This window comes from Typopeltis vanoorti, chromosome 24, assembly GCF_054136105.1.
Source record: "Typopeltis vanoorti isolate ZY-2024b chromosome 24, IOZ_Tvanoo_1.0, whole genome shotgun sequence".
Lineage (NCBI taxonomy): Eukaryota > Metazoa > Arthropoda > Arachnida > Uropygi > Thelyphonidae > Typopeltis > Typopeltis vanoorti.
Window position 1 is genome coordinate 4,244,271 of NC_143572.1, and position 27,492 is coordinate 4,271,762.

At 35.6% G+C, this 27,492-nt stretch overlaps 1 protein-coding gene across 1 annotated transcript in view; it reads left to right on the forward strand.

Moving 5' to 3' along the window:
• Positions 1–27,492, forward strand: part of LOC150092894 (mediator of RNA polymerase II transcription subunit 13-like) — a 557,023-nt gene that overhangs the window by 476,112 nt on the left and 53,419 nt on the right. Inside the window, exons 23-24 of the mRNA XM_090414065.1 lie at positions 8,290–8,710; positions 23,640–23,894. Coding sequence (XP_090270191.1) covers positions 8,290–8,710; positions 23,640–23,894 — 676 coding nt within the window. The remainder of the gene's footprint in view (positions 1–8,289; positions 8,711–23,639; positions 23,895–27,492) is intronic.

The following is a 27,492-nucleotide window of genomic DNA, read 5'->3' on the forward strand; positions in this document are numbered from 1 at the left end:
CAAAAGATTTTGTGGTCAGTGTCAACTCCCTGCTACACTAGAGTAGACTTTTCAGGCTTATTATAAATGATATAAGATTGTTGTATCTGTAATCTTTTCTCAGTAAAATGTACTATCCTATCCAAAGTAAAAGAGACATCAGCCACAACGAAGAGAGTTTGTTATCAGGAAAAACATGGGCACTAAAATTTCTTGAGGATCTTCAAAGTGGGTTCAGAAAAAATCCAGCAACACAAAGAACTCTCTGTACTGTTCTTAGGAATAGGCCTGTAAAAATAAAGGATGTGGTTAGAAGCCATTATGCTGCATAATACATTAGATGTTGGCAAATTTATAATAAATTTAGTTTAATCCTTTCAACTTAAATCCTTTCAACTTAAAACTTTCAACATGTAGGCAAGTTCTAGTTTGGCATTATAAGGTTGGAGCAAACAATATGGTTTCTATTCAACAAGTTTTCATATTTCCATTTTTGGAGACAGATGATGTTGCCAAATCTTGTTGTATATAACAGCTGGTGAACGTATGTTCACCAGTCAGTATTCAGGAGAGTGGGAAATGAGGATGTTCAAGAAGGCTTATTTTCCATCCATTTTGATTTCTGTGGTGAAGTTGATGTGTGTTACAGATTGTTGATTTTTGTTAGGAAAGAGAGTGGAGCATCTTCAAGGTAAGGCCATATGGCAAAAAAATCATCCACATAAACCATCATTTTGGATATGCTATCCACATGTGTATCCTATCTGGATAGCATAGGTATCCTAGGTGGGTATCCAAAATGATGATTTTGGTTGAATAGAGGAGAAGTGTGTCTTCTAGATGCTCAAGATAAAAATTGACTAAGGCTGAAGAAAGAGCTCTCTGTGGAAGTAACTGTTTTTGATCTGCTTGTACAGTTTATTTCTGCAGACAAAATATCCTGAATGAATGACAAAATCAACTGGTTTAACTATGTCTGGAGGAAGTGCTTAGGAGAATGACTGAAGAGTTTCCTGCAAAAATTATTTTTATTATGTGTGTGCATATATGAAATCCATGATTTGCTGGTGTTATCATTCTAATAGCAGCATTGCCAAAAGAACTAGAACACATGATTATTGAATTAAATGAAGTAATTCTGGATATAGGCCTACAAATAAATATGGATAAATCAAAAGTAATGCATAGTGGAAAGACTTCAGAACTAAAACAAATTGAAATAAATCAAAGACGGATTGACATAGTGAATTCATACAAATATCTAGGGCAAATCATTACAAACAACCATAAACTTGATAATGAAATTTCAGCTAGAATAACAGCAGGTTGGAAAGTTTTTAACTATTATAGAAAGAGATATTTAAAAGTAATTACCAAACTGCCTAAAAAGAAAGATTTATAACTGGTTGTGTACTGGAGCTATGACAGTGAAACCTGGAGTCTGATTAAAAAAACACTTAGAGAAACTGAAAACGATGCAAAGAAACATGGAAAGAGCCATTTTGGGAATAACGTGGTTAAATAAAAAGAATGATATGTGGATAAGGAAGCAAACAAAGGTAATGGACATTGCCTTATTAATAAATGACAACAAATGGTACTGGGCTGGACATATGAGAATGTCTGACAACAGATGGACAAAGAAAAACAACAGAATGGACACCAAGAACTGGTTATCAGAAACTAGATAGACCAGTGGCAAGATGGGATGATGACCTAACAAGATGTTATAGACATTTATGGTGGAGAGATGCGCAAGACCAGCTAAAATGGAAGAAGCATGGAGAGGCATTCTTCCAGCATTGGACTGAAGAAAGCTGTTAATGATGTGTGTATACACACACACACACACACACACACACAAAACATTTGAATAAAAGCAGTTGATATATTGCTGCTTCACAGATGCATTTCATGGGATTTTCATAATTAAATTGATCAGAAAAAGTATAACAACACTTGGTCATATTAGTATTATCATCACCTTTCAGTCTGTCATAGAATGATTGGAAATTACTGCAAATAATCAGTAAAGCTAGAGACTTATATAAGGAGTTTTAATTGACAGTTAAAGCATGCATCAAGTCTCTGCACTGTTGAAAAGAATCCTAACTTTTAAGAAACAAGGTTCTGATAAGACCATATATTTACTATACTGTGCACAGACATGGTCACCTGGGTTCCTAAAAGGGGAGACAGTTGACAAGCATCATGAGCAGGTGACCAAAAGGAATAGATGGATGAGAGGTGATATGATAGAAACATTCAAATTAGTATAGGGTACTTACAGTATAGATACAAGTGAGATTTTGCATCTTATGGCTGGTACAGGCAGAACTTGGGGTCATCCCTGGAGACTTCTTAGCTATGAAATCTAGATTCTTTTCATGTCAAGTGTGTGGAACAGGCTACTGTTAGATGTTGTGAGTGCATCATCAGCAATTGTGTTCAGGGAGAGATATATATATAGTAAGTATTTAAGTATGAATGATTAAAATTGTCCTCCCTTAATGAGTACTTGCTCCTTAAGAGCATACATGATAATAATGTGTAACTATATGTAATTAATCCCAAATGTCTTTGAGATTGGTTATATGTTATGTTTTTATTAGAGTGAGAGGATTAATGATTCATTTGGCCATAATTTTGGAAATTTTTGAATTTCCATCACATTAGTATCTATTTGTGACTGTTTGTGAAGGCACTAATGTAAAATCATACTATTGACTTCCTTGGCAGATAGCTTGGAATATAACTGAGACAAGGATAAACTCGGGTGCAGTAACTACTTTTAATACTGATTATTCTGTTTACTTCTGAAAGGTTTATGTCTGCATTTTTGGTCACCGGCCTCTGGATCCTCTCCACCACTTTCATGTCCCAAGAAACCCTGAACCCTGGTAACCAAATCTCTGCATGATAGTCCAGATATACCAAACCTTATAAAGAGGAATAATGATCTCCTTATTCCTGTTTGCTAGTGTGATGTTTCTTAACATACAAATTAATAATGGAACACGTATAGACCACTGTAATAACTTTAATTAAATAAAGGTACAAATATTTCATACTGAAAGTAACAGTACATCCTCAGTGTAGAACAAACAGTTAAAGGAATGGAATACAAAGTACAGAACAGTCGGTGGATCACCAAATAAAATTGTAGAATTTTATTTGATAAAATTAATAGAATCTAATAGTTACAACCCTAATCAAATCCAACAGATAATTGACTCCTATGTTCCAACACCTCAGGATTCTTCAACAGACCGCAGAGTTCCAATCCCTTACATTTCAGACATCTCAGACATCAACAAAATTTCTCACTTGTTGCCATCTGCAAAAGACAAACTGTCACTTCTATCATTGGCTGGTGTTTACCAGATACCATGTGAATGCAGTTTGTCATATTACGGACAAACAGGCCGTTCTGTGGAAAAAAGAATGAAGGAACATCAATATTATATCGAATACATGAAACCTCACAACATAACATTGACACTAATCATAATATCCAGTGGGATAAAGCTTGTCTTCTTCACAGATGCAGGTTTAAATATGTACGCCTTTTTAAAGAAAGTTGCGAAGCCCTCTTACATCGGCCGAATTTAAATCAAAATGACTCTCTCTCTCTCCGAAAAGTTTGGGAGACTCTTATTTTATGCAACCATCAATGAAATAATTATCTTTAAAGAATTATTTAATAATATTTTAGTAATTAATCTTCTAGCATGCGGCAACAATTTTATTTGGTGATTCACCGACTGTTCTATACTTTGTATTCCATTCCTTTAACTGTTTGTTCTACACTGAGGATGTACTGTTACTTTCAGTATGAAATATTTGTACCTTTATTTAATTAAAGTTATTACTGTGGTCTATACATGTTCCATTATTAATTTATTATGCTACAGGTACCTCTAAACATTTAACATACAAATGATCCTTTGAGCTGATTCCCACTTTTTTAAACTTCAACTCTCTGTCCTCCATAGCTTCCATATCCCAAGCCCCAGTTTCTTGCAGCCAAGTTCTCCCAGTGTAATCCACAAGCATTATTAATTATTTATTAACTTTTGTCTTCCCCAGATTAGTTCACCACACAACTGAACATTCTCCTTCAAACCATTCCCAGTATCATTAATATTCAAGTTGAACAGCATTGACCCAGGTTTATCCCTAAAATTTGATCACATACAGTCTAATTACCGAAACAGTGAGTCCTTGGAGATTACAATATCCATAATTTAGACTGACTTTCCCTTCTGTAATTTCCCAAGATGGAAGAGAAGCTGAATTATTTGCTATTATTAATGATCTAACACGAATCATTCACCAGCCTACCAGAATATCAAATAATTAGATATAGGAGCATGTGCATCAAACATGTAACTGTATCATTTTACAATGATAGCCACATGCATCTCATCTTCTTTTCCCTCTTTTACCTTGCGGTGTCGAGGATTTATTAATCATCGGACCTCAAACTGTTCACAGGATAAGGTGGTCAGCAGTATGCCCCAGTGTATCCTATGTCTGTAGTGTTGAGTTCTCAAGGCTGGTTTACCTGCTTTGTGGGATGAAAAACCCCAGGATAAACTGGGGGAAAAACCCTGCTGTCCACACCCAAGACCGGCTAACTTGGCTATCACTGAGGAAGATCCTTCAGCTCTTCACATCACTGATGGAAATCGAACCTAGGACACTCCTTCCCCAGGCGTATGGTTGCAAAGCGCACAGCCACTAGGCTAGCCACGTGGACAACCACATGCATTGAAATATAAATTTATGTTACATGGACTTCACCAGGGATAGAAGAGAAGATCTGTTAACTACATTCGAAACATGAATCACAAGATATGAGTTGTGTAGAGTGTTCTTACTAATTCGTATTTTGGTCACAGCTGAGTTAAGAGGAGAATGCACTGTTTGAGTTCAAGGGAACAAAATGGATAGCTTAATTCAGAACAAAATAACATATTCAGTATTTAAAAAAATAATAATAATAAAATAAAATTATAAGCGGTTAATGATGATCACTTCCCAAAGCTTTGAGATGACATGCAATCAGGGCAGTTGAGATTCAGATGGTGTCAGATTTAAATCTGCTGGGATGAAGAATCCTAGTTTTATTCCAGAGAATTCTGTGTCTAGTGTCGATGGCATGATAAGCAAGGTCAGAATTCACTTATACTGGGATTTCATTCTCGAGAATTCCCAGGAAATTTTCGATTGTTTCTTGTCTCAAGTCTTGAGAAATATAGCTCAACACAATGCATAAATTTCCAAATGTGGAACAGAAAAGTAGTGCGGAATTTGTTACATTTGTTATACTTTTTAATTTTAGTAAAATGCATATTGTATTATATAGGTTGATGATTAAAATTTAATTATAAATTAATGAAACTATTCAATTATTGCAGTAAGTATGCTATTATTTGTTATTTTATACATCAATTTGTGTTTCTTTTAAATATAATAGAATAATATTATGAGTAATATGACTATAAATCAAGTGCAACAAAATAGCCACATGTAATAGACATTTTTATTACACTTAGCCACTCCAAGTCAGTTTGTTCATAGAATTACCAGGCAGTTCTTCAGTTAAATGAAACTAAAAGATCGCTACCAAGTAATGGACTTCAATGCTCAAATGCATGGCAAAGTTATTAGTTTTCATTTTTATTTTTAAATTTGGATCACATTTGATAATTTGCTGGTAAGATAAAAATTGTTACTTTTTTATATAAAAAAGTATTAAGAAATATTAAAAGTATAAAATTAAGAAAAATTAAAATTTTTCTTAATTTTATACTTTTAATATTTTCACTTTAGCTGCAAAATGAAAACAAATCAATCTAAAGTTTGGAAACATTTTAAGAAATGTGAAAATGAAGGTTTTCTTGAGTTTGGTGGTTCTTGGAGTTCTATCATATTCTTCTGTTGTTCTATACTTGGATGCTATGTGGATTGAAGATGAACCTTCTAGACTCTTGGAATTGCTAGTTCATCATTCTGGTTGAGATTGGGATAATGAATCAGCATTCCAGAAGGTTCTTTGAATTGTCTTTCATATCAAGTTTTGGTATAATGTAGTGACTGAGCTTTTTAAATCAGTTCTGTGGCATGTTTGAAGTACTTGATCAGAGAGGCCTGCTTTTTCAATAAGGAAGAAATTTGACATGTTGTTTGTGTTCTTATTGAGATTGTAAATCTTGTTTCCCTTGTGTATGGTAAATTACAGGTGTATTGGATTTTGTATATCCCAGGGCAGAGCAAGGTTGGGAGAGGAATCTTTAGAGGAGCTCAGTAGGCTTTTTCCCATTTTGTTGGTGTTTGGGTCACCTTAACATTATATTTTTGCATCTATTTTTTTCTCTCCCAGATATTCCTCTAATGCACCTGTGATATTGGTCAAAAATATAGGTTACAGCAGTTAATCATAACTTACCAGCAAAGGTTGGTCAATTGGTAGAGTCTCTGCTCACGCAAAAAAGTTACGCAAGTCTGAGCATGGTTAGTAGTTGGAAGGGGAAATCAATCATTCCATGCTGCAGGCACTCTGCTGAGGACTGGCCATTCTCATAGAGTAAACTTTGACCTGTAAACTGACATATGTCAGACCTCTGTGTCATTGGGGCACATGGGGATATGGCATTGATGGTTAATCATACCATCCTTGCATAATTAATCATACTTGCATAAATGTAATATGCAAGCACAATTCTGTATTCCTAATAGATAAGTGGGGAGGGGACTTGTAATGATTATCTTTTTCTTTTGATAGTTTTGGGGATAACATACAGTGATATAATCATAAAATATCACTAGATATTCATATATACTTGGTACAGAACAAAAGTCCATTTATGTAATGTTTAATATTTTTAAACACAGATGTTATACGAGTATATACAGTAATCTACTGTTTATCCGACCTTCAAAATAATGATCCTTCAATTAACCAACTTCTTGTAATGGTACCTTCACTTACTATTCAGTTATCTGTATGATAAACTGCTTTCCCACTGTAGTTGGACAAGCAGTATATCATTGTGTGTGTGTGTCTCTCTCCATGTATAAACTTGACATAAAAAATCGTTACTTTTGAAATATTTTCCATACCATTAAGACAGTTCATAAATATGAATTTTAAATGAAAATTCTACTGAAAAAATTTCTGGCATGTCATATATGTAAAATAAACAAATATGTAAAAATATGCCCACTGATGCACAATGTATGTAAAATGCAGCCTGGAATGAATGTTAAGAAGTACCATGTTTCGTCACTAAGCAAAACTTTTAGATTCGTTAACATTGAGCTCACCCACACTATAAAAATGTGCTTTAGATTTACAACCTGTAATGAATGTGATTATCATATTTTTTTTTTAGATTAATAACTTTGAACTCATTGAGAAAATGCACAATCTAGATTTCTTTAGCATGTAAGGTTAAAATCAAAGTCACATGAAGTGACAAATGTACCAGAAGCAAAATTGGATGTGACTGGTATAACATCTTGGACACCATTTTATATTGAAGAACAGAGAAAATAAAAATCCTTCCTCAAGAACGATAACTTGAAGAAAACAAATGGTTATACAGTTCTGATAGTTCATAGAAGCACTAACTTTCCGAGTTGTTCACTCACAAATATAAGAAATTCTCTTAAGACAGTCTATAATAATAATGAAAACAGTAGGACTGGTATTTCTATTTAACATTGGAAGATTTCAAATTTAGTGATGGGTAGCTCACTAGATTTAAGGCAAGATGAGAATAGCATTCCTTAAGTTTTTGAGAGAAGTCTGTGTGTAAACAAACAAATTGAGAATGCCTGGTATTTAGTTCTCTCACCATATCTAGTTCTCGTTGGAACAAAATCTATGTGACTCTGTGTTGCTGATGAGTTGACATTGTGTTCAGAGTAAGAATTTGATTTTTGTAAAATAAAAATAAATAATAAATTGGTACTCTTTGATTTTGGGAGTAATTTTTATCTTTTCAGTTTAGTTATAATGAGTAGTTGCATAACAGAGATTCATAAGTTTAGAACAACATTTTTCCTAACCTCTGTGAACTCTCATTATGATAAGCTTCTGCCATATGTTGTGTATGCATGCTATAAATCCCATGTTACCCGACCTTTATTAATAGCAGCTTAGTATCTAGTGCGTAACATGAACCAGATACTATGTATGTGCTGCAAAGAAAGGTAGATAATTTTATTTTGTGTGTGAAAGAGAGAGAGATAAAGTTGTCTCCATTCTTGAAGCTTTAATTTATTTATTTTTATTTTGAGGACCCGAAGAAAGAAGGCATCAGCAAGAAAAATTGGTCTCCACAGGCTGCTAGACTTCATCTTAGAAGTTCTTTCAAAATCTACACAAGCATGGCGTCTTGTAGTTGGTAGACTAGGAAGATTGGGCCATGGTGAGTTAAGAGATTGGGCATCTTTATTGGGTCGAAAATCACTGCTTCGTTATAGTCGCCAGTTAAGAGAGCTATGTAGACAGTGTTCTGTTCTCAGTTCCCCAGATACACCTGCCATTCTGTCTGCCTGCCTGGTATCTCTGGAACCTGATTCTGCCCTCCGTATTATGGCAGATCAGTATACTCCTGATGATCATTTCACTAGCAGCTGCAACTCTTGTGATCTTAGCACACCAGAAGATGCTTCATGCACTCATATATTAGTCTTCCCTACCTCTGCTACGTCCCAGGTAAGAAAAAATAAATAAATAAAAAGAAAACTGTCCCTTTCTTTATTCTCTGTTTATTCAACACACACACACACACACACACACACACACACACACACACACACACACACACACACACACACACAAATAAAGATTTTCTTACTCTTTTTTTTTACATGAGGCATTTCATCTGTAGCATATAGAAGAATGATGGGACATTGCACTCTTTGATCGGAAAAGACCCGAGTTCGATTCCCCTTGTGACAAGAGGATTCTATGTATGGACTTTTTTTCAGTTGAAGGTGAGTTAGTCAATCTCAGACATAAAGTACTATTGAGGATCAGTATTATTAGACATAAAGAAGTACTATTGTGCTTCTTTAACTCAACTGCCTTTAACTATTCTTGCCTTGGATGATTTTTTTTTAAATCCTTTCTTAAACTTTTATTATCATAATTTTTTTTTCCCAGCACAAGCATGTTGACGTCTTTAAGTTTCATTTGCTTTTTGGAGGATTAACACATGCTGGTTTTACAAATGACTTACTTGATTCATATAGAATATCTTCTTCTTTTTATAAAGAAAAATTATAAAATCATGAGTGGGATTCACCATCTTTATAGCCCTTTTGCAAAGAGGAAGTGGTCTGTCAAGATCTAAGTGGCATACTTTTTTTTTTTTGCTGTCAGTTTCAACTATTTGACAGGACACTTTTCTTTGGCCACAAGTAGTGCCTTTTGTGTTGAAAACCTGAATTCATCATGCACATGATGGGTTAGGTTTTCAGCATATAAGACTATTTTTAAGTATTTTTTTTTCATTAGATGCAACCAAAAAACTGAGGCTATGAAAAAAAAAACTTCATCCAGAATGCAACAGGAAACTTGTATTCATGTCATGCATTCACCAGCCAGAAGAGAAGCAGGAGAGCATTGAATCATCTGTACTGCTCTTCATTTTCTGGGATACAGATACATGCAACTTCTTTGTTTCTAAATTGTGTTCACAGATCATTATTCTGATTTTGAGTTACACATATGTCTCAAAATCAGAATTGTCAGTGGAGATCTGCGGTTATCATCCCAGAGACTGTGGAATTTATTTAGTTGTCCATTATTTGAATGCAGCAGTTAGACTACTGTGTTGACACAGAGCTTACATTAGTTCCTTGAGTTCATGATAAACCTTAACATTACTAAATGTCATATTCATCCACACTGTTCTGGATCCAACAGTTGTCTTTTCTGCATTCTGAGCTATGTGCATTTACATAAGTAAATGCACATAAATGAGCTGGTCCCCTATCTAATCTCTACCTATGTACAGAATACGTGGCTCATGATATCAAAGAGAAACCATAAGTAATTTATCTCTTTATTTAATATCATGAGTCACTGGGATAAGAGAATAACTCTTATCCCAGTGGCTCATGATATCAAAGAGAAACCATGAGTAATTTATCTCTTTGCAGTGTAAAAATTGATGCCATTTACCTTAAATTTTTAGTGTTTGTTCTTTCACCTCTCTTGCATATATCTACAGTTTAAATTTATTTAGATAATAAGAAACAGAAATTTGTGGCATGGATTCATATGCAAAAAATAATTAGTGGTTAAGTTGTTTTTTTTTTTAAAGTATAATGGAATTATCTGATACATTTACAGTTGATAAATATATATACCTGTGATTTGTCTTGTGCAAAATAATAATTTTCAAAGAATTCAAAACTCAGTACTGCATTTATAACTTGCAGAATTACTATCACCTTTGAAATTGTGCCAATGTGAAATCAATAGATATTATGAGAATATTTAATCAAGTGTTGTCAAGCAGGTATCTCTTCTTATGCAGGTATTTATAGCATGTCTTGTGTAAAAGAATTGCCCTGTTTGCCTGTCTGCATTTGCATACTCCTATAAAAAGATCAAATCTTGTAACTTAGGATATCATGTATTAGGACCATCTCTCTCTCTCAATCCATCTGAAAACTGCTCATTTGGCAAGGTTTCACTGATTAGCATGAAGTGATGGGGCTCTGTCATGCTTAAGAGGGTGTTATTGTATAATTTCCAAAGTATTGTATAATTTGCAACACAGCTTCACATATGTTATCCCTATTATTATGTCTTCTACAGAAAAGAATAATTAAATCATGAAATCCAAAGAATTTGGCAAACTTATCTGCTGATTCATCTCAGTACTGTCCTTCATTTTCCTGTGGTACATCCTTTGTATACTCCTGTGAAAAGAAATTTAAAGATATCAAATCTTGTAACTTAGAAAGTTGTATAATTTGACCTGCTCTTGCTCTCAATCCATCTGTCTGAAAACTGCTTATTTGTCAAGGTTTCACTGATTGGCATGATGTGTTTGGGCTCTGTCATGCAGAAGAGGGTGTCCTTGTGATATCCAAAATATTGCAGAATTTGTAATACATGTTTGTATTATCCCTCTTATTGCAGCTTCTACAGAAAAGAATGGTTAAATGTGGAATCTGAAGTCAGAACATACCATTCGTTCACTTTGCACTGTCGTTCTATTCACAAGTGTGGATTTTACCGTGTGTAATGCATACCTTACCAGAAATGTGAAAGGTAGCGTCGTTGTAGATGGCAAGTTGAGAAATCCACTGACATCAGCTATCTGTGATAACATTTCCAGTGAATATTCCAGTTAGATATATATCACTGTCTGACAAATCTGTTTATTATACTGTTGACCTTCACTACAGTAAACACCATCATAACAAACTGATTTTCCATTGTTTGGCTTCTTTGAAACCTGATTAATGTTCTTAAAAGTGCATATGATAGACCAGGGAATATGCACTTTGCAAGTAGTCTGAGGAAGAGATTAATTTGTAGGAAGGGAGCAGATGCATTGAAAAGCTTTCCATATTACTTCAAGTTGATTTGTATTGTATCCTTTACCTGGTTACCACTTCCTTTCTTTCTAAGCACACAAAATGAATAACTCTATCTACCTGGCTAAATGACATGGTATGTCATTTAACCAGGTAGATATTCCTTGCCTGAATTTCGATGCACAGTAACTTGAAAATTGAGCAGACCATAAATAATACTTTATTTTTATGGCATCACAAATAGCATAATTTTGACATGCATAACAACTTGGCAGATCATTTGTTTTGCAAACCACTAAACTTTAATAACGAGTGTGCCACGTTTAATAACGAGTTGCTTTGGTGCTGCACCACCTTAGCTCAGTCCTGAAGATACTTTCAGGTGCAAACTTTGTTTGCTCACACTTGGATAAAGGATTAAACTAAACTTATTATAAACTTTAAAAGTTTCTGCTGAGTGAAAATCTAATGATTTTACCATTGTTAGTTAAATAACTAAATTTAATTGTTTTTTAACTCTAAAATCACATTTTTTTCCTCTAAAACCATAGATTGCATGATTTATATATGTAAAACTAGATATTTAAAATGATTTGCATGCATAAAATAGATTTGTTTCCATCATGGAAAAAAAGTATTTTTCATCATTCATCACATATTATTATTTTTCACCTTCCATGGAGTTGGCAGATTCATCATGGGAGGTTCATTCAACTGACAGCATATTTATCATACTGAATCTTAAAATCCTTAACACTCCCGAAATTAACAACATATTCTAATAATGCATTCCATTCACTGACAATTCTTTAGGTAAAAAATCTATTCTTCACACCCCTCTTCACCACACTCTTACATAACTTCCAGGGATGACCTCTGGTTTTTCCGCTCTTGCCTTCAACTCTTTTTATAATGTCAGAGCAATTCTTATTATAGCAGCACTACAATCTGCAGTCTTTGCAACACTTGCGATATTTCCTCTAAACTTCAGTTTCCTATCAACCATCCTATCTTCCAAATCTCGAATCTCATCCACTTCCTGCAGTACAGCACTATCAATATAGTATAGTACGCAGCCTCATATTTCTGCACTCCAAAATACAACACCTTGCACTTATTAATATTAAAACTACACTCCCATCCCTTTGTCTAAGAGTCAAAAGTTTATTCAGATCTTCCTGAAAGGAATTGGCATCAACAGCACTACTTATAATTCTACCCAAGTTTGCATCATCTGCAAACAGCTGAAGATCCCCAGTCAGTCCATGTGATATATCATTTACAAACAAGTTAAACAGCAGGGGCCCAAGAACAGAACCCTAGGACACTCTACTGGTTACCTTCTTTTTTTGAAACACTTCTCCATCATACGCAGCTTGTTGGTATTGTTCAAAGAGCCAATCTCCAATTCATCTAACCAATATACTATCTATTCTCATTCTTTACAGCTACTTTTACACCAACTTATCATGTGGTAATCTATCAAACACTTTTGCAAAATCCAAGAATATCACTGTATGTGATTTTCCCTTATCTGACATACTTGTTACCTTATAAAATGCAAGTAAATTACTAAATTAAGACCTACACTTTCCAAATCCGTGCTGACCATCATAAAGAATGCTATGTCCATCAACCCAATCCTGTATTCTATTCCTAACCAATCTCTCCAACACCTTGACTACAATTACAGTTATATTGACTGGTCTATAATTGGAAGCTTTTCTCTCTCCTAGAACCAAACCTGTGGAGTGGTACTAATTTGTTTCTTTCCACTCCTTAGGAATCTTACTCACTGCAAGACTTTGATTATATAGCCAGGTCAAGAGCATAGCTAACTGTTATGTATACATTCCTTAAGAATATATGGTGATATGTTATCCATTCTCACAACCTTATTAATATCTAATGCAATCAACACCTGATACACCTCTGATTCTTTTACTTCCAATTCTTCTCATTTTTGTGTCCTTTCTACATATTGCAAAGTATCATTTACACCATTATGATATGTACTGTTAAAGTGCTCATTCAATAATTCCACTATACCTTTCAATAGTCACTCTGCTACCAAGAACATCTGCCAGCCATAATTATTCTTTCTGTTTTCTTTTTCTTTTCCAACACAACTAACTTGATTTCACTGTTCATCCATTTCACTTTTACTCTATCTACTTGCTTAACCCTTGGTATGAAGGTATACACCCTCTGTCCAAAAAGAAACCGAACTTTTGATAGAAAATAAAACACAGGCCAATTATAATTATTCAAATAATTTAATTTGTTCAATTAATTCATTAAATGAGTTTTTTATATAGATTTTTGGGATACTGTTGATGGTCGTGGTTACTGTCACTTGAACGTTTTCAATGGTGTCATATTGCTTTCTTTTCATCGGCAATGAAGTCAGGGGAAGAGAAAGAAGTCACAGGGTGCCAAATCCAGTGAATATGGCGAGTGATCCAACACACAAACTTGGTTTTTGCTCAAAAACTGTCTCACAATGTTCAAACTATGAGATGTGCATTATCGTTCAAAAGTGACCAGCTGCCTGCATCACGATATTCATGCCATATGCTATGAATTCTCGCTATCAATCATTTCAAAAAAACTTTGAGATAAAACTCACCATTGACCGTTTGGCCAGGCGGAACGAATTCTTTGTGGATAATGCCCTTGGAATCGTAGAAACAAATTAGCATTGTCTTTACTTTTGACTTCTCCAAGTGACTTTTTTCCACTCAGCACTCTGGCACTTTGTTTCGGGCTTATACTCAAAACACCATGTTTCGTCAGCAGTAATGATCGTTTCAAGGAAGTTTGGGTCCTTATGAGTGGTTTTAATGAGGTCCTTGCAGGGTTCAATTTGATACTTTTTTCGGTCATTGATCAACGTGTGAGGAACAAATTGTGAATTCAATTTATGAAGATCCAAACTCTCGGTCAAAATGTTGTGCACAGTTGATTTTGGAATCCCCAATTCATCTTCAATCTCACGGACGATTTCGGGTTTTCTTTGATGAAATGGCACACTTTTTTGGATGTTAACTTCGCTCAGTCCAGTTTTTGGATGGCCCGACCTTTCATCATCCTCAAGCGTCTCACAACCACTTTGAAATTGCTTAAACCACTCGTAAACTTCAGTACGGGATAAGCATTCATCACTGTATGCTTTTTTGAAGCATTTGATGCATTTTGGTAAAACTTTTACCAAGTTTAACACAATTGCAGCTCTCTGTTTGAAACTCATTTTTCGGCAGATCATCAAAATACACTGTCACTCTTGGCACTGTAACTCAGCTTCTAATGAAACAAATCTCATAAACAATTGACACAACATTAATGAAGGTTGCCGCTTTCGACAACAAAAAGATATGACAGGTGGCGCCATTAGTTTCTTCTATTTTCGAAAATTTCGGTTTCTTTTTGGACAGAGGGCGTACATTACTTATACCAGAGACTGCTTTATGAATTTCCATGCACTGTCAACATCTTTTCTGCACAGCTCATCTACCCAGCATATTGATGTTAGCTGACTGCAGAGCTTCCAATAATCACCCACTTTATACTTCCACATATATCCATTTTTGGCAGTAACCTTTTCTTGTTTTACGATTTCCCAAACAAGTGCCTCATGAAAAAAAAATATCATCAACTGGTGGCTGTGTCAATACCTCATTAACAACTGCATCTTGTGATATTATCACCAAATATAAAATATGAAAGCCTTTAGTTACCTCAGTCACATGCTGCTTAAGATATTTATCTCTCAGAAATTCAACAAACTCACTCTCCATGTTCCCATACACTGTGTTCTCCTTCCATTCTATATTCCTGTAATTAAAGTCTCCCATCAAGATGACCTTCTTTTTTACAAGCTCAACCAATTTGCCTAAACATTTCACAATCAGTATTCTCTACATTCCCTGATCTGTAACAGCATCCTAGCAGATATACTGGCCTGTTAATTTCAACTTCACACCACACATATTCAAAATCTATGCATGCACTTTCAACTTCCACACTTTTGTAGACATGATTTCTCTGCAATCATTAACAGCACTCCCTCCCCCTCCTTTTCACATTTCTATCCTTCTGGAAAATTATATATCCTACCATTTCTATTCTCGAGATCATATCATCCTCAGATAACCAAATTTCACTTATACTAATTACCTCAGTGCATACTGACTTAATCAATGCAACAAACTCATGCTAATGAATATAGAAGTAGAGGATGACCTTAGAATGACCTCAAAGACAGAGACCGTTATATTTCGAATACTCCTTACATTTGTATACAAACAACAATCTCTGTCTTTGAGGTCATTCTACCAGCACCAATATTCTCTGTTCTAGCTACTATACCACATTTTTCTCTTTGGTGACCACTCCCATTTTCCTGATCCTGACTGATTGCCATTCATACATGTCTCATCCTCACTTTTATGCATTCCATCACCTTATCCTGCTGCAACCACCTTCTCCTGTCGTACAATCTGTTTACCTGTTGTATCGTGCTTCACAAGTACCCTTTGATCATTAGCTAGATTATGAGGTATAATTTTCAGCAGTGATTCATGGAGGAAAATTGTTCTTGCCTTAGTATCACCACCTCTGGGTCTGGCTCCCTGATGAGACCTCAATAATGGTTGAAACCAATCTGGGTAGTGACTTTTCCCTTAATGCATAGCATTGTACATGTCTGCAAGGAGATGTGCTTTGCATTATGGGATACTAAGGCAAGTTATACCACCTTTGCCACGAGTTGCCCCAGTCCTGAAAATACTTCAGGCACAAACTTTGTTTGCTTACACTTGGATAAAGGATTAAACCAAATATATAATTAATATAATACATCTACATGTTGTCCCAAGAAGACCTTTCCAACAAACATTCCCAGATGAGATGGTGTTGAACAAAACAACGCTTTACCACTTTGCATGAAGTTTGAAGAGACTGCTTTTATGTTTGGGATCAGAACTATAACCAAAGTTGTGTAGTTATTGATTATGGTTAAATTATGAAGACTTGTTTGAGTAATAACATTAATTTCCAATTGTTTCAACCTGAATGCATAAAGATGAGGATGAGATAGGTATGAATGGCAGTCAGAGTCAGGAAATGGGAATATTCTGATCTAAGAGAGAGAGAGAGAGAGAGGTGATATAGCAGCTAGATAGAGCATGTTGTTGCTGGTAGAATGGCCTCAAAGATGCAGGGATTGTTATGCTTGTTTCAAATACTCCTTACAAATGTAGGGAGTATTTGAAACAAGAGCTGAGTTTGCTGCACTGATTGAGTCAGTATGCCCAAAGTTAATTTGTATAAGTGAAACTTGGTTGTCTGAGGATGATGTGATGTTGGGAATAGAAATGGAAGGATATGCAATTTTCACAGAGAGATACGAAGTGTGAAAAGAGAAGGGAGAATGCTGTTAATGATTGTAGAGGAATTGTGTCTACAAAGTGTGCAGGTTGATAGTACATCTGCAAATTTTGAATCTGTTTGGTGTAAAATTGACATTAACAGGCTAGTATATCTAATAGGATGCTGTTATAAACCAGGGAATGTAGAGAATGCTGATTGTGAAATGTTTAGGCAAATTGATCGGACATGCAAAAAATGAAGGTGATCCTGATGTGAGACTTTAATTATAGGAATATAGAATGGGAGGAGGAGATAGTGTATAAGAACAAGGAGAGTAAGTTTGTTGAATTTCTGAGGGATAAATATCAAACAGCATGTGACTTAAGCAACTAGAGATTTTAATGTTTTGGATTTGGGGATAACTTCACAAGATGTAGTTGTCAATGAGGTATTGACACTGCCAAGTTGTTGAGAGTGATCATCGGGTACTTGTTTGGAAAGTGGTGAAGCAAGAAACGGTTAATTCCTAAAATGAATATATGTTAAATTATAAATTGGGTGATTATGGAAAGCTCTAAAGTCAATTAGTCGAACATTAGGTAGATGAGCTATGCAGAAAAAGATGTTGATAGTGCATGGAAATTCATAAGGCAGTATCTGACACAAGCAATGTATAACTTCATACCAAGGGTTAAGTAAATAGAGTAGGAGTGAAATGGATGAACAGTGAAATCTAGCAAACTGTGTTGGAAAAGAAAATGGTATGGTGGAGCTACAAGATAGATGATCAGATCTATGAAGAGTATCAAGTGTAGTTTAGAAAGGTGATGAGCATGGTAAAGAAAGATAAGGTGCAGTATTTTTTTTTTTTTTATGTTGAGCCCATACACGAGAGGTTGGTAGATCAACCTCTACTATAGTACATTAGTACCTTGTATGAGTTGGGAAGGAAGATACTTGTTCACATTGGATTTGAATGACTATATTGTATTCCTTAGGAAACATATCAAGGAAATGACTGTTTCATAGTATAGCAGATGGAGGAGAAGAAGAAACTTGTTCTGTGGGTTTCAAGGTGCACTATGTAGGGATGTTGAGCAGCAGCTGCACGTGTTCCAACAAGCTTAGTATTAAGTGGGGGAATTATTGATGCTATTTCGGATGAACATTTTCCATGGAAATATTTGTAGAAAACACATAGTGCAGAGAGTGATCGTCTGTGCGAAAGTGGGGGGAGTGAGTTGGTAAGAGATGGGTCATTAATAAGTCTAATTGCTCTCCTTTGTATTGAGTCAAGCATTTTGAGAGAGCTTTTGGGGGCCTCACCCCATATGTGGGAGCAGTATTCAATGGGTGGGTGGATTTGTGATTTGTACAAGGTTAACAATTCAGGGGTGAAGTAACATCTTGAGCGAAAGAGAAATCCTAGTTTTTTAGAAGCTAAGAATGCAATGGTTGTTAAGTGTTTATGCCAGGAGAGGCTTGATGTCAGGGTAATTCCAAGAAGAGAAATCGCAGATTGTCTGGAAATTTGGGTGTTGTCAAAATTAATACTGGGAGAAAATGTTTCTTTTTTATGAGAAATGAGATAGTACTGGGTTTTATTTGCATTGAAATTTACTAGGTTATCTGAGCCCCATTGGAGGATGGCTTGGAGGTCTGAATTGAGGGCAGTGGTGGTTGCTGTTCTGTAGATTGAGGTGAGTTGTATGGAGTAAGGTTTATCAAAAGAAAGGGAGGAGTACAATGTGCTGTCGTCTGCAAAACTATGTATTGGGTTGGAGGTAAGCTGAAGTAGGTCATTGATGTATAGTAGGAAGAGGATTGGTGAAATAACCTTGAGGAATCCCTGCACTAGTTGAATGGTGAGAGGATAAGGAGCCATCCACCACACATAGTGTGCGTTCAGACAGAAAGCTGACAATCCAACTACAGAGGTCTTGAGATAGACCAAATGATGACAGCTTGCTTAGTAAGCCCTTGTGCCAGACCCAGTCAAATGCCTTGGAGATATCAAGTCCAACTGCTTGAGATTTGCCAAACTTCTCCATGGCATTTGTTCAGAGATGGGTGACATATGTGATCAGATTGCCTGTTGATCAGCAGCGACGGAATCCATACTGGCAGTCGTTTATTAGATGGGTAGCTTCAAGGTAGTGTAGGAGTTGGGAATTCATGATTTTTTCCATTACTTTAGACAGGACTGAGATGAGCGAGATGGGGGGCGGTAGTTGGACGGTAGTGACTTGTCACCCTTCTTGGGAATGGGTTGAAATTAGGACAATTTCCAGACTGTGGGATAGATACCAGTGGAGTAAGACAGTATATATATATAAGCGCACAAACCTTCAGGACAATTGGTTAGTATGAGAGGAGATTGGCTTCTCAGGCCAAGGTTAATTCAAGGGAATTCTTCGGCTGTATGGAAAGCAAGAGAGAATAATTATGGCAGGTTGGCACTAGTGGACAGTCATTGCAGCAGAAGAAACATTGCAAAGGATATAATGGAATTATTGAATAAGCACTTTATCAGTGTATATCATATTGGTGTAAATGATGCCGTGCAGTATGTAGAAGGGAGGCAAGTATTAGGAGAATTGGAAGTGAAAGAATCAGAGGTATTGTTTGGGTAAGATGTTAATAAGGCTGTGGGAATGGATGACATATCACCATGTATTCTTAAGAACTGTTCACAACACTAAGCTATGCCTTTGACTTGGTTATTTAATGAAAGTCTTGCAATGGGTAACTTTCCAAAGGAGTGGAGAGAAGACAAAATAGTACCACTCCACAGGCTTGGTTCTAGGACAGAAGCTTCCAATTATAGACCAGTCTGTATAACTGCAGTTTAGTCAGGGTGTTAGAGAGATTGGTTAGTAATAAAATAGAAGGTTGGGTTGATGAATATTATTACATGACACCTCCAAGGAGTCAAAGGGCTCCTTGGAGGTGTGTCCTCATTGCTGGAAGACACTCTACTCTACTTTGCTAAATACATCTCACCCTCTCCACTACTATTTAATTCTCCTGCTACTACCATCAACACCATCTACTGCCCATCATTGCCAACAGTAGTTTTTTTTTTTTTCTCTCCACTCCTTATCTGTAAATTGTGTGTGTTCTGAAGGCTGATTTGTCTGTGCGCAGGAGGAAAAATCCAAGTTTCCAGGAGAAAAACAGATATAGTATTCTTTATGATGATTAGCATGGATTTGGAAATGATAGGTCTTGTTTTAGCAATTCACTTGCATTTTATGATAAGGTAATGAGAGTGTGTTAGATAAGGGAGAATCACATTCAGTGATATTCTTGGGCTTTGCAAAAGAGTTTGATAAATTACCAAATGATAAGTTGGTGTACAAGTTGCAGAAGATGGGAATAGATAGTATATTGGTTAGATGGATGGATAACTGTTTGCATTTGCTAGTATTTTATTCTTGGACTCCTGTTGATAAATTGTTTATAAATGATATATCATGTGGAACTCAATGAGGATCTTCTGTTATTTGCTTTATGGTGCAAAGTTAGGAAGAATTATAAGTAGCACTGCTGATGTTAATTCCATTCAGGAAGATTTGAATAGACTTTTGACTTGTCAAAGGAGTGGGGGTTGTAGTTTTAATATTAATACATGCAAGGTTGTATTTTTGAGTACAGAAATATAAGGCTGCATACTACATTGGTGGTGTTGTACTGCAAGAAGTTGTGAGATTCAAGATTTGGGAATGATGGTTGACAGGAAATGAAAGTTTAGAGGACATATTACAAGTGCTGCAAAGACTTCTCATTGTAGTGCCATTATAATAAGAATTGTTCTGACATGTGGGGATAAGGAGCTGTATAAAGCACTGGTCAGACCATACTTGAACTATCTGGTAAGGTTTGGTCACATGGTTTTCAGTGTGATGTGGAAACATTAGAGAGAGTTCAGAGATGAGTTACTAAGATAATATTAGGATTCTGGAATTCTAGCTATGGAGAGAGAGGTGGAAGAGTTTGGTGGATATGAGAAAAAGAGGTGATATGATAGAGATTTAAGTTAGTGAGGGTATTTTATCTGATTAATACAGAGGATGTTATAAAAAGAGTTGAAGGCAAGAGGGGGGTAGCCAGAGGTCATCTCTGGAAGCTATGTAAGATTTTGGTGAAGATTCAGTATGACAAATATGTTGTCAGGTGAATGAACCTAACATAAGTCCATGTTAGGCTCCATGGAGGCTATGATAATAATTATAAGGTCACAATCGAAAATATGTATTTAATCATTGTCATTACCACGAAATTCCTGATATGTACCCTCAAGGGGGTGTACAGTATATTACGATAGTACTACATGTTACTAACTTCCTATCAACAATTTTCTTCCAAATTAATCTGTTATCGATCAAGACTCCAATATTATCAGATCTTATATTTCTATATTCTAAGGAACGTCACACTGTAATCAATCCAACTATACATTGTTCTTCTTCTAGGTCTTTTTTTTCTTGCTATTTTGGCAAAAAAAGAAAAAGAACAAAAAACACACTTTGCTAAGTGTGTTTTTTGCCCCTTTGATCCCATTTTGTGTAGGTGACTATACCACTTGAGATTAGCTTTTAATATGTTATTGAGTTGAAACTGGTTGGAACACTCTCTTGTAACAAGTAGAGTTTTGACTAAATTTTTCTTATTCCATATAGATTTATTCAGTTGACTTCACCATACCAGCTTTGCTAATTCTGTTGTCTATTTCCATATTTAATTTGCCATGTTTGCTAAAACATGTGCCTAAATAGCTGAAATGTTTTACTTGTTACATTAAAATTCAAACAGTATGCCAAATTATCACTTTCTTAGTTAACCATTATAGTGATGCTTTGCATACTGCTTAATGCAGCTTGTTCCTCTGTATATGTGTTTGCCAGATGATAGCCTTAAGAAGATTAGAACATTGGAAAATTAAATTATTACTCCAACCTGATAGTAGTCTCCATAATTTTATCATAAATGCTGATCACCTTGTGACATTGAAAGAAAGGATTCTGATGGGCAACACACTAGATGATGCAAGTTCAGATTATTTCATTCTTTTTCCTCTCCTCTCCCCTCTTCCCCCCAAAAAATAAAAATAAATAAAAAAATCATTGTGATAACTGTCTCGCAAGAAGAAGAAGAATATGGGGGGTACACATAAAACTACACCATCTACAAGTACAGGGTGTTCGGGATAAATTTGACAGTTTCGTAAGGAAAAAGAAAATCTTCTTTGTATCTATTAAATTTAATGAATTGACAAAAAAACATTACAGGCAGAGTTAATTACAATACTATCAACAAGATTTACTCAAAATAACCACCATTAGCATCGATCACAGCTTCAATTCTGCTTCGGAACCTCGAACAAGCTGATGCTACAGTCTCCCTGGGAAGGGCCGCAAAAACTGTTTTAATTTTATCCATTAACTGGGCTTTTGTATTACTGGAAGTGCGATTGGTGTCTTTTTCAACTGCGCCCCATACAAAATAATCCATGGGGTTAAGGTCTGGGGAGTTTGGAGGCCAAACATTTGGACTGGTGAAGTCGTAGAAATTTTCAGACAACCATTTTTGACTTTTCCCAGAGGTGTGGCAAGGGGCCGAATCCTGCTGCCATACAAACGGCCTACCATTGGCTACCCTTGTTATCCAGGGCTTGACTACAGTTAGCAACTCCACGAACAAAGCCCGAATTCCAATGCCAGGGTTCTTCAACACCTGTTCCTGCAGATTTGCGAGGAATTCTGCTGTACGAACGCAATCAGATCGTCTGCTAGGGATCTTTCTTCTTGCTACATCCTCGTAGTCACCATTGCAAGTCTCTAGTTCATGCCTGATTGTTTTTACTGTATTCAGGGAGCATTGGGCAGCAGTCGTAATATCCTTATTTTGATGGCGGGCACGAATCATCATGATACAAGTTATTCTCTTCCATGATTCAGGTGGGTTCCAGCTATCCATCCTTTCTGACATCTTGTATATGAATGAAGAAGGGTCCAAACTTTTAAATGAAGAGAAGTGTGTGTTAATACATGTAACTTACGGAAAAATATAATTAATTATAAATATGTCAAATTTATCCCGAACACCCTGTATATCACATACATGTGATGCACAAATTGTAGCCTACCATTCATGCTGTTAGATTCTGTTACAGTAATTGGCTTAAGGCTGTTGTCCATAATAGATTTCAATGTTAGACAACTTTTTTCTTTTCTTTTTTTATTGATGAAGCATGGTTTCATCTCACTGGGTATATTAATAATCAGAATTATCTATGGTGTTCAGAAAACCCCATATTTTTCACAAAAGTCCATTGCATATGGTGAAAATTGACATTTTCTGTGTACAAAATTATTCAGTCCATTATTCTTGCAGGACATTGTAGCAGCAGTAGGCCTGAACTTAGGGGATCGGTAACCACTTCCAGCACCATTTTTGTATACAATTTTGTATTTTGTTGTATATCACTTGTTTTGTTATAATAAATTCAGTTGACTCATACTATAACAAACTTTTATAGGACCACAGAAATAGTTTGTTATAGCAAGCATGTTTGCTATAGTAAGAATTGACTGAATTATGAAGTCAAACTCTGTATTTTAAAATGAACTTCCTATACAAATTATTCCTCATGAAGAAATGTTATTTTCCATGAAGTTTAAATTTTTTCCTAATATAGCAGTATTCAATTTCAGTCCACTCAAGCAACATTTCAACAAGAGCACATCGATCCTTTGTCCACAACCCTAGGTGATGATGATATCTTTCAAGCTTTAAATGATGATGATATAACTGTTGGTCAGGATATTAATGATATCTTCCGATGGACAGAAAGTCCAACCCAGAGTCCTGGAGCATCACCACGAAGAGATTCCATTTCACAACCCTGTAGTCCAAGTGGAGGGATAGGCGGTAGGCATTCACCTTTCCATCCAGGTGGACCAACAAGGGTAAGTTTCTTTAAAATGCAAACTATTTTTAGTGAATTTGAAGAGTGAGCTTTATTAGGTATACATTGTAAAGATATGTTATCATTATATATACAGCTTGACAAATTTTGGAAAATCCTACTCATCATGCAAAAAATTTACTTTCCCCAGACTCTCCCTCCCTTTCCATTTTTTAATATGTCCAAAAAACGTCAATAGGAGTTCTGTAATGTGATTAGTGATGTTGTATGCTTTTTCTTTAAAAATATTTTGTTTATAAATTTATTTTTTATTAAAGAAAAATATTCTATTTTGCCCAGTCTGTCTGCAGCTACTCGCCACGGGCGAGTGGGCAAGCATATTTGTTGAGCCCCAATTATATAATAAATAATGATAGATCTTTCCTAACACTGTCTTTCATAGCTTTTCTTTCCTGTGTTGCTCCTGAAAATCTGATGATTCGTTCATCAGTCCAGTACAGTTTTGTTCAGCGTTGTGGTTATTTTATCTTTCAGGGTCCAGTAGTTCTTTTGTCCATCATTGATTTCATTTTTAAGCAACATGCCTAACCCATTGCACTTTGGACATTTCACTTCTGTTTTTCCAGAGATTTTGGTTTGCTTTCTCATCCAAGCGTTTCAGATACAGTCTTGTTGATGTTAATCATACATTTTCCCACACTAAATTAAATTATTCTTAGGTTTTGAATTTCCTTTACATTTGGTTAATTTCATGGCTGTATTTCAGTAATAGGGAAAATCCATCAATTAAAATATTTTATTTTTAAGCTTAGCAATAATTAGCTATTGAATGTTTACTAAGTCATGCCAAGCATCGTTTATCTGGTGATTTCTTTCATCATATTTCATCCACTGATATTCATCATACCTGGCAGATGTAATGATTAATGTGTTCAGTTTCATCAGCATTGATTTTTATTATTTTTGGTTGTATTATTATTATTATTATTCCTGATACCTCCAAGGAGTCCGAAGACTCATCGCGGGAGGACATCTTCAACTGTCTCTACATCTTACCTCTACTACGAATCAACGCCATCTACCGCCCACCTCCAACACTACCACAACTAGTAATTTTTGTCTGTAAATTGCGTGTGTTCTGAAGGGCCGATTTGTATGTATGCGGGATGAAAAACCCGAGTTTCCGGGAGAAAAAACCCTGCTACCTCCGTATGAGATCGGCTAACTCACCATCGATTGAAATCGACCAGATAAAGATTCCTCCCGTCGCGACGAGAATCGAACTTAGGCCTATTCCAATCGAAGGGCGCAATGTACCGTCGTTCTTCCAATTGCGCTACGGAGGAATTGTATGTATCATTAAGCCAGCTAATTTTTCTAACAATTTAGAGTTCACAAATATCAGTGTGTAATTCATTTGAATTCATTGCAAAGAAATATGATCAAGTTTCCTTCAAGCTTAAGTTTTATTCTAATATAACTACTGTTTAATTTTCAGTCCACTCAAGCAACATTTCAATTGTCTACAAAGTACAACATTTTTAAATATAATTGAAAAAATCATCTTTTTAATTATTATGTATTAATCCTTTGAAATTAATTAGAAAAACATAGTGACATCTTTTTTGTATCTACTGTCTTTCATCTTTGCATTTAGTTATTTCCACTTACTCTTTTTGGGGAAATTTTTCGACAGTACATTTTATGAAATATGCATATTTTTAAATTTCCAAATATGCAAATCTAACTTCATCATCTATGCCCAAGCCTGGATTCGAACCGGCAGCCTTTTGGCTCGAGACCGGATATGCTAACCACTCGGCTAACCAAGCCGGCATTTATATTCAGATATTTTTTAATCTTGAAGATGTTTAAAAATCTTTAAAAAGATTTGTAAATTTTTTAATTATATTATACATTATATGCTACATTGAATACATGAAACCTCAAACATCTGGTCTGGCATAGTATACACTAAACACAGTGTCTAGTGGGATGAAGCTTGTCTTCTCCATAGAAGCAGCTTTAAATATGAATGGCATTTTCAAAGAGAGTTGTGAAGCCCTTTTACAATGGCCTAACCTGAATCAGAATAATCATCTCTCCCAAAAGTTTGGGAGATTCTCATTTTATGTAAACATCAAAAAATAGCTTTAATATTGTGAGTATATTTTTTTGGCCACTAACTTAATTTTAGAATAAGATTACACTGGGTTTTTTATTGACCAATGAATTTAATGATAAATTATGCCAAGTTTCACAAACTGGGCTGTTTGGCTTCTTCAGAGCATGCAAATGGTAAAGACAACTCAAAGTCGCTAGTACATAGAACAAACGTATAAAATATAACAAAATTAAAAACACACGTAACGTCATATGCATGGAGCGTGTGTTTCATTAGTTATTATTGTGTGTGCACTCTCTGTAGTTTGCAGTCAAATTAAATTCTCACAAGCTTAGCGATCTTATTAAGGTTTTTCCATGTGTTGGGCAGGATCATTCCTTGATTTCTGTTTAGACTGCTTTCAGAACGGAGAACCACTGTGGCTTCTTTGAAATTGCGACACCAGAAATTTTCTTCTAGATAAGGCATGAAACTTTTGTCCCATTCAGTGGTGTGGCTTGTGTTGAAGAAGTGGAGGGCTAATCCGTAACTATCTATTCTTTGTTTTTAACATCCCCTATGTGTTCCTTTTTTCTTATTTCAAGATTTCTTGATGTCTGACCTATATACTTTAGAACACAAGAACAAGAGATGTTGTTATACTCCAGCGTATTTGAAGAAGGCATTGCTGTCTTTTGGTGACCTTAATATGTTCCGGATCGTCTTGATCGGTTTGAAAGTTACTCTAATATCATAAGGTTTGAAGAGTGTTGCAATATTTTTTGACACTGTTCCTGCATAAGGGATGGCAATTGAGGATTTATATCGAGTCTTTGTAGTTTGTTGTTGTGTGTGAGATAGCTATGGGGAATCTTTTTAATTAAATTTCTGGGATAGCCGTTGTTTACCAGGGTCTGTGATATAAGAGTTAATTCATTCTGGAGGTCTTTTTCTTCTGATATGATGCTGGTGGCTCTATTTTTGAACATGTATATGATGCTAAGTTTTTGAGAAATGTGGTGAGTAGACAAGTGAAGATAACGTCCAGTATGGGTAGGTTTACGGTAGACTTTAAGGCTGATATGTCCATCTGCTTGTTTTTTGAATAGGGTATCTAAAAATGGTAATTGTCTATCCTTCTCAAGTTCCAAAGTGAATTTGATTTTCTGATTGAAGGAATGCACCCTGTTGGGTATCTACTTGGATACTGAACGGACGATGATGGGCTGGCAATTAGGGATTTAGCCGACCAAATTGTATTCTTATTGGTTAAACCAAAATGTAGAATGATGGTACAACATGACAAAATTTCATGCCGGCTGGGGCATCGCCCGGTTAAACAAGGCCCTCGTTGTTTTCGCCAGGGAACCAGGGCAAACAGCGAAAAGTCAGCTACTGGAACAAATCTGAAAATAAACCCCAACTCAACATCACCAGAGTTAAAGATCGGTACTATCAATGTAAGAAGCCTGAATGGCAAAGAAATGGAGCTAGCTGAGGAATTAGATAAGTACCAGATCGACATAATAGGGGT